This window comes from Branchiostoma lanceolatum, chromosome 1 (assembly GCF_035083965.1).
Source record: "Branchiostoma lanceolatum isolate klBraLanc5 chromosome 1, klBraLanc5.hap2, whole genome shotgun sequence".
NCBI lineage: Eukaryota > Metazoa > Chordata > Leptocardii > Amphioxiformes > Branchiostomatidae > Branchiostoma > Branchiostoma lanceolatum.
Genome location: NC_089722.1, coordinates 28,152,445 through 28,161,588, shown reverse-complemented (window position 1 = coordinate 28,161,588; position 9,144 = coordinate 28,152,445). Strand labels below are relative to the sequence as shown.

Genomic DNA, 9,144 nt, shown 5'->3' with positions numbered 1-9,144 from the left:
ATCCGGGTACTTTTCTATTCCCGGAAAGACGTTCCCTTTAGGCCGGATTTCATAACAGATTTTTCTCCCCGTTGAAAGTGATTTTTTTTCTTCCTCTCCGGAAATATTTCTCGGAAAGACAAGATTTTCCGGAAAGAGATTTCCCCGGGAAGATTTCTTTTCCAGGAAAGGCAAATCCTTTGACGTGATTATGACACAAGCCACAGTTGTGGGGCTAACAAAGCCGGCAAATCACGATAACAAAGTTACAGATCATACAAGGGTAGGTAGGCAATACATCTTGTCGGCATTATATTCTTCACATCATCAGTTGGAACTGATCCATTCGTCTGGTGGGGACCAATTTAAAAAGTGAAAGAACACAGTGGTTTCTGATGTGGTATTGACATCAACACCTGCGTCCGGTACCCCAAACGGCACCGGAAATCTAGCTTTGTAACAGGTGCATCAGACGACTATTCATTCTGTCTAGTCGGTCTAACAGTACTAGGCGCAGGGGGTATAGATCAATGACAATTAACATTGCAGCTAATTCTACACTATTAGTTCGGCAATTCTTTAAAGTAACGCTTAAAATGAGTATTTGCATCATATATATATCAGCAAATAAGGACAGGTTCGCGTTTTAGGTCGTGGAGGATCCCTACTCTTTTCGATATGTGCGGTGGGTCTTTAACGTGCTCGAAGTGTGGCTCTCCTAAAACACGAGACCTCCATTTAACGTCCTATCCGAGGGACGGCCCTAGCCGAAACTAGGTACTCATTTCCACTTGAGTGAAGTGAGGAACGTCACTTTCTTGTGTAAAGTGCCTTTGCCAAAGTCACAACGTCAAGGGGACAAATCAGGGACCCCTGGGTTCTAGACCAAACTGGGCTCTTGGCCAAACACCCTGCCACTGCGCAACCGATACGCCATTTGTATGTGTGAACATTACATATGGTTTTATGGTACTATCTATGTCATGAAGTTGTGTTCTTAAAGTTTCAAAAGTTTCAAACTCGTCAGTACTGAAGCGCCGACTAGTAAACGAAGACAGTACTGCAGTCTTAGAACTGTCGATTGCTCTATAGACTAATGGCGTACGTTGGTAGGAAGCTTCATAGTTTATAGTTATCCCTCAAAATGTGAGTTATATCCCCCCCCCCAGTAATACCCCACCTTCGGAACCCCTAATATAACATAGTATTATCTGTGAGTAAGTCTATATGATATTATATAGAGGTCACTAACTTACAAACCTGGTATTCATATGACGATTTAAGACCTGTGGCATAAATTGTAATTACGTTACAAAGAACTGGTAAGCTAGTCAACTAATTGCAGTAAAAAGTACAATTTTATTACTTTCAACAACTTTACCTGATAGTCAAAAGCTACAATTAAATGCATAGATGAAGAGTTCAATGACAACATTGACAAAAGTTTACACACATAACACAAAATGTTTGCAAAATTGTTTTTCTTTGTTGACAGAATCTCTGCTATTTTTCTATCAACTTTGATGTACTATACACCACTGGAAAGCTTATTGTTCTTTGCAATAATATTCCATTCGTTATGATTGTACATTTGTGGGTTGAGCGCCAGGGACAGTTATGTGAGTGGGTTGCAAAAATGCTGAAATGTCCACCTAAATAACCAGCCCTGGTCGTCTCACAAATAAACAATCTTAACAAATAAGGTACCATTCTGAAGAGTTATGAACTTTCTAATAATGTATAATACAATGCAATTACTAAAGTAACAATGTGTTAACTGTATATATCTATATATAGAGAGACATACATCGTGATATTATCTGTAAATCATCACCATCAGAGTTCTTCTTTAGAACTTGCTAATAATAACTCCAAACTTTCACTACATTAGCTTAAAACCATGATCCCGTGATATATGTGCAATTTGCTTTGATCAAAATGACACACACAGACAGGTTACACACACATGGTGAAAATGGTGACTTTTGATGGTAAATATCAGCATATTATACAAAATGGTCTCACAGCACCCAAAATATCAAATGCTAAGTGCACATCAGTCTCTGTATAATCATATCATAATACAAAAAAAATGTTGTCATAATTCATATTGATTTCTTAAGTGAAGAAAGCTCATAACACTCAATAGATATACTGCAAATATATACAACTTGCACAGAAGTCACGCAACTCAAAACATAGGTCAGGTCCACATATCGCATCACTTATAGATAAAAACATGACAATAGCACAGATAACAAAACCAAGCAATAGAAAAATAACCAGAAATATAGTTTTCACGATGCAAAATAAATGTACCATATTGATATACATATCATATATAATCATATATATATATACATACATATACAATATATGATGTATCTACCTGCCATACACAATGGTCTGATAGTTTTCCTTAAAAAACAGCAAAATATACAGTCTACACATTTATAGTCTTGTCTATTTTTCTAAATAAAACAAACTTGTTGTTTGTTTCTTCGTACCTGAATCTAACAGTTGCTGTTTTAGGTTTTCTTCTTACACTACAATTATACATGACAGAGCTTTTCAACAGGTTTATGCTATGCAGGGGAAACAAGTCTACTCGAAAGATAATTTCTTTTCAGTTGTAGCAATTTTACAGTGCACAAGACGAATTCCTCCTTTTGTAAAATACAATCCATACAAGTCAGCAAGTGATCATAGAGATCCTGCATGCTGCTTAAATTTCCTGACTTCTCACACTCTCACATTCACTTTTCCATCGTAACCTTTCTATTCCCAAACATGTGCCGTTGGTCATAACCTTGTTCTTGAAATCCAAATACAGAATTGTAGTCAAACATATGCACCAGTCTTCCTGAGTGTACTACATTAACTCTTATCATTCACTGCTGAGTACTGAAATCCTTCGGTTAATTTTGAGGGCTGCCTTTTATTTTTATCAATATGCAGGTTATTAGGAAATATTGTTTACTGCAGAATGTGATTCATAATATCAAGTCTGTTTTCCTTTGACGTGACAAATTGCAACCCTTACAGTACACAGTACTTTTTTCTGCAAGTTCGATTTTTTTCTAGCAGGTGGATGGGTATTTTTTAGCCCTTGGGCCACACAACTTTTTGCAATCACTACAACAGGGGGCTAGTCCACTGGTAGTGGTGTGTGTGTGTTCAACTACCATATACATGTATAGTCTTTCCCAAATGCTGAGTGCTAATCAAAGAAAGCAGTATGTACTATTTTATAAGTCTTTGGTACAACTCAATCAGGGATTGGACTCACAACCTATATACCGAATGCAAGGCAAATACCCTACTCACTAGGCCCTTGCACCGATAGGAGATACCGATGTGCAGTAGGATTCAGTTTTAGCTCCATAGTATAATCTACAAAGTTGTTGGCGTTGCTATTTTACACTGCCCAGAGAGACTTGTCAGACCAGCTGTTCACCTGAAAGACGGAAGACTGGAGAAGTGGAATCCAGGTCTTCCCTGGATGGCACAGTAGATGTACACAACATGGTACACTGTGGACAGGGAGAGAGAACATACTGTCAATCTTCAAGTTTCATTTTATTCATACAGGGCAAATACAACTCAGGCTGTGAAGCCTGTTTTTCAGGTATTCCTGATTTTACATTTAAAAACACAACTACGACTAAGAACAATAATAATCAATCAATCATAAAAGCCATGTTACATACAATACAGATTTCAATTTCCGCCGGTATTGCCATTCTTAAAGTTCTTGTGAGTAATAGCAGTTCTTCGTTTCAGCGATAGTGTGTTCCACAACTGAGCCCCATAATGTTGTATACTACTATGGTATAATGCTACTCTAACTAAGGGACAGTGAAGCAGGTGGGGGTCGTAATCTCGAATCCGTTTGGCCTCGGTGCGTGTGCGTGTCTGTGTTGGTTCTATTTCCACCATTTTTATAAGTTTGTGGTTGTTCTAATTTCACAGTTATTGTGGTGACCTCTCCACAGTTTAATGTTTCATTGTACTAAAACTGTACTACAGACTTGTTTGAAAGATATCTCAGTCAGATTTCAACACAATACTGGAGAGAAAATTATGAGAACATGTGTATTCAACTCTTTTTTCTAAACTCCTTGCCAAGATTTAGCCTAGAGAAAAAGCACCAAATCCTTACCTCCGGGTATGAAACAAATAGCTCCGATGACAATGAATACAATAGGCTGGATATCTGTGAAAGATACAGTACCAGGGGGTTAAAAAGATATAGCTACATTCCCAGTAAAGCAAATTTAAATGAAGACCAAAATATCATCCCATAAGGCATATGTAGTCTACTATGTCAGTGTCAATGTATTACTAGAAAGTGTGCAAGTTAAATGTTAGCTATTCTCAAATAAACAGAGACAAAAGATAATACGACACCATAAGTCTTTATAGGTAATTCATAGATCTTACCTCGATTCACATTGACCTCCAACACAATACCAACAATAATAAGGGCTGTAAGAATAAGAAAGACTTTTAAGTTTATGTGACAACAAAATATATATACACAATTAATGAATAATTAGGGTTATACACATAATAATTAGTAGTTATGGAACATTCAGCTTCCACATTTGTGCAAGCTACTGTTGTATTATTCAACAAGATGATTGATATATTCCACCATTCAAAATACCTTTTCTTGCATCTAACATTTTAGAATTACCTTCACCAGACAAATTTTCCTCCAGTTCTCATTTCCTAATCTCCTTCTTTTAACTTAAAAAAACAACAGTGTTTTGGAGATGCTCCTAGCATTGCCATTCTAAGTCTTGTAATCAAGAGTATCGAAGCAGCAACTTGCTGAACATGTCCATAGAGTGGTGGTTTTATCATGGACCAGTGCAGGTTACGTGCAGGTACACATCAGCAATGCCTGCGCAGCACCAATATTACCTGCACTAACCTAACATATATATACAGGTGTTATTCTGAGCACTGATTTCTTTCTAAATACTAGTAGCACAAATAGCCATTCAAACTGAGTCCCAAACATGGCTTGCTTGAAAAAAAAGTAGAAATCTACCAAATGGATTGAAAAATATGACAGAGGAGTTACTCAGACATACATCTGTATGAAGTAACCATTTACAACCCACGTATGTAAGTGATCTATCATTTTCTCTTCTATCAACTCACCGATTCCAATAAAGAGCAGCAGAAATGAAGCGATGACGGCGGCCTTGTGTTCCTGTACTTTGGGATGACTGTACCACCTGTTCAAAAATGGGGGGGTGGAGGGATGATATCAAACTGATGACCATGTAAAGGTAACTCTCATACTATTACTAGTTCCGTTGGAAAGACTGCCACATTAAAAAAAAAATTGTGTTATCAACTTCAAGGCCTTCTAAAGACTGTCTTGAATACCTCATGATCAAGTGTGCATACCTTGGGGATTACTGGTGCTGCATTCAATTGAGCAGATCTCTTAAAACTAGCCCAACAACTAGCACAAGTACAATGTATACAGTCTAGTATATGTATAGTTGCAAAGGCATGCATTACAAGAACTTGGGCTAGTTTCAGACGTTGTAAATTGAACTATATATGGTTACCGTGTGAGTGATAGTTTGCTTTTGTGAGTAGATGTTGAGATGAAGGAGTCTTCAGACTGCACTCTAGGCCGAATGCTGCACAAAAACACACAACATGCACAGCTTTGTGAGGCCAGGTATATAAAGGTAAAGCAGTCCAAACTCTAAAGTGTTAATGTTACAATTCAAATGCCTTAGACATATTCTAATGCTAGTTTCTAGCTTCACAGACCATAAACATTTTACAGATGATGAAAATACATGCTCTTTTGAGTTTGATGTAATGCATTAGGAACATTTCAAAAGACAAGCCGGACTAATAACTGTTATTATGTGTGTCATGACTCATGGCACATACAACATTGTTAGCAGCCTACCGTACTTGTACAGGCAAAGAAATATGCATCAACATTTTCAAGTCATCCCACAGAACACTGCGTAACAACCTGCTGAGCTTTGCGGTACATTATGCAGAAGTGAGTAACGTTACATCCTTTCGCAGAAATTGGCTAAAGTCCTGCAAAATATTGTTACCTGCCAACCCTTTTCTGCGGAAGAAATTTTATGTCAAGTGATTAAATATTAATGAGCAGCATTTACATTTGGAAATTTGCATACTGGTTTGTAACCATTTTTAAGTATTTGTTAACGTTGATAACAATTGTCAGAATTGATAATTGGGGGCAATACCTGATGGGAAAACCTGCCCTGGGTTGCTCAAGAAGGGAGTCGTCCTCGGATTCTTCTATACCCTAGAAGTATTGACAAATAAAGGAAGGGCATTAGTGACTAACACAAAACTACAGTCACTGACTCAGTCATACATTTCAGTGAGGCAAAGTCACTCCAAGCATAGTAATCAATAACAATAATGTTGAGCATTTAAGATTTAACCCAAACAAATGTATGACTATGAGTGTACAATCTTCAAGCAGATGTTGGAAGGCAAAATCATGACGTTTTCTGACTTCCCATTTTGTTTCGGTAAAACGTCACGACTTTGCCTTCCAACGTCTGCTTGCAGATTATGTGATGTGTGTACACACAGAGCACACACATGCAGGCATGTAACCGACACAACACACATACACACAGCTACAAATGCACAGAACACACACACATACACACACACAGCTAGATTATAGTAGATATATATCACACACAATGGTATGCACATAGAATAGATGGAAACACATCTCCTGGTCACACACACAGACTGTTATACTGTCTTACGCACAAAGATACAGACATGACACGTCATACCTGATAGTGGAAGTCGCCCCCCTCCCCACCAGTCCGTGTGTTGTCGTGTTCCTCCCTGAACGACAGCACGGCCGGATCCCCAGTTTTCAGCGGGGTGTGTTCCCGCTCGTCCCCCGGCTGGTGTCCACCTTCATCGTCATCAGAAGTCACCTGCAGATCAAACGCGTCGTCTATGGTGAATCCCTTCGATCGGCTCATCCTGCGTCCGTGCTGTCAGACCATGTCAGCAGCAATCAGCAAATAGACAGTCCGTCTGGCACAGCTACAAGACCAGTGCAGGAGGGAGGGGGGTGGGATAGTGTTGTCTGTAAACGTTGTTGTTTGTCTGTCAAAAATGCCCGCTATTCTGGCGTGACCCCCAGTTTAACGCCTCGGCAGCGATGTAGACCATGAAAAATTGGTAATACAGCACACTGGCGTGAAGACGCGAGGTAGATAGCGCTGGAAAAATGTCAAACATGAAAATACGCAGCGGTTTACAATTTCAAGCGAGCCGCCATGATGGCCCAGTTCAGCTATGGCGAATGACGTCATCTCCCCCAACGACCTGTAAGTCGACCAGAAAGACAACATTGGCTTGACAACAATACCGTGCTGTCAGCTTCTCAAACACGGGGCGGCAAGTGAGATTCACGTGATAAAGAAACATAAAGGTGTGGCATTAACTAATAAAGAGTTTCAAACAAATAAAATTTCAAAGCTCGACTGACCTGATCTCCAAGCAGATGTAAGGATCAGGCCCATTCTTACTAGTCGATTATAATTGCAATACAAAAAAATAACACACTTCATTTTATACATTATGGTGTACGTTAATTGTAGCAAAACTCAATGTTAATTTGCCAATACATTTCTTGGACTTTGAAAAATTGTACCCAGAGGAAACAGAAAGACACAGAGCCATTGAAAGATTTTACAGCCATGTTTTATTTATCTACAAAACAGAGAGGTACTGGGTCAAACCCTGTAACATGATTCACAGGTAAGGACATATCAGAGTGCACAGAAAAGTTACATCTCACAACAATAAAAACTGAAGTAACAAGACACAAGGTAAGAAAAAAAAAGCAACAAAAAAAAAAACACAACTGCTGTCATGACAAATGGAATTAGCAAGTTTTTTCAGGAATCTCTTTATAAACTGTGATATCGGACTTCTCAAATTCCAATGCTTCAATATGCAACAGTGATCATTTGTTATCAAATATGGAGAGGTTTGTTGTTGTGTGGGATCAAATGATATAAGGCAAGTTTCTAAACTTGTATAAAAGGAGTCACTGCAATGTGTTTGTTGGACACCATTTCTCGACTTTTAGCGTATACTCATGATAGTAAGTTACTGAAGACTGGCCAAAAGTAAGTACTACCACTGCCATACAACTTTTCTTCTACAAGTACAGAAATGATACCTCTTCCCAACCGTCATTTTTGAGAAGTAATGACTTTTTTGTTACGACTTTTGAGTAATACAGCGTAATGTTACGATATCAAAATGCTTTAAGGTTAACATACAAGTACTACAGTGTTCTGCATTTTCTATTTCATACCTAGGCTCCAGACTGAATCTTACTTCAGACCACACTGATCTAAGTTCTTGGTTTCACCTGTCTTGTGGTTCACATGTTTCTTTTCTTTTTCTTTTCATGTTCATTTGGTTTATGTTAGTTTCCAGCATAAACCCAAGACCGAGGAAATTAAATTGGTGTGGCCTCAGACAAAAATTGGCAATTTGGAGGTAGATCTGCAGTTTTTCCTTTTCAAAAATTTCTCCTTTTTTGATTTTTCAAAAGTTAAGTCTAGTTAGTACAAGTTCAGTCTCACAGGTATGTATGAGACATTGCTAAGCTTGATAGGTAGCTGACCTTATAAAGAAATATATCTTAAGTGGGAATATGCCAGCTGTATATAACATGTCCTGATAAATTATTACACCTTACTACTCTAAGAATATTTCCACTTGGGGAATACAAAAATGTTTTTCATATCTATACTTCATCATGGCTCACCATAAACCACATTTAAATGGTGAAAACTTTTTTAACACATCTCACTATTTTTTTTGCATATAATACCATAACATGTTGTATACAATGTGCAAGAATACATGAAGGCAGGAGTAAGATCTCTCAAAGGCGTTTCCAGATTTCCTATCACAAAAACTAGTAGCAATATTCAAGTGTTTGAAAGGAATGACGAAATGCAGCAACTGACAATTCACAAAGTTTTCTGTGATACAAAGATTTCTCTAGCAGGCAACCAAATGTAAAGATATAAGTTCAACGACTACTAAGACAGTCCAATACTAGAAAGGCAACATTTGCGAGCAAATACA

General features: G+C 38.1%; 1 protein-coding gene across 2 annotated transcripts; it reads right to left on the bottom strand.

Moving 5' to 3' along the window:
• Positions 1-1,318: 1,318 nt before the first annotated feature.
• LOC136446594 (transmembrane protein 134-like) lies at positions 1,319-7,347 on the bottom strand. 2 transcript variants are annotated; one of them, XM_066445049.1, is made up of 7 exons: positions 6,813-7,346; positions 6,240-6,301; positions 5,571-5,645; positions 5,152-5,228; positions 4,423-4,467; positions 4,142-4,195; positions 1,319-3,512 (listed from the first exon to the last, which is right to left on the bottom strand). In XM_066445049.1, the coding sequence occupies exons 1-7, from the start codon at positions 7,008-7,010 to the stop codon at positions 3,433-3,435; spliced, it is 591 nt and encodes a 196-aa protein (XP_066301146.1). In that variant the 5' UTR covers positions 7,011-7,346; the 3' UTR covers positions 1,319-3,432. The 2 variants fall into 2 exon arrangements, with proteins under 2 accessions (XP_066301146.1, XP_066301154.1); XM_066445057.1 differs by lacking the exon at positions 5,571-5,645 and having other exon boundaries at positions 6,813-7,347.
• Between the last annotated feature and the right edge of the window lie 1,797 nt (positions 7,348-9,144).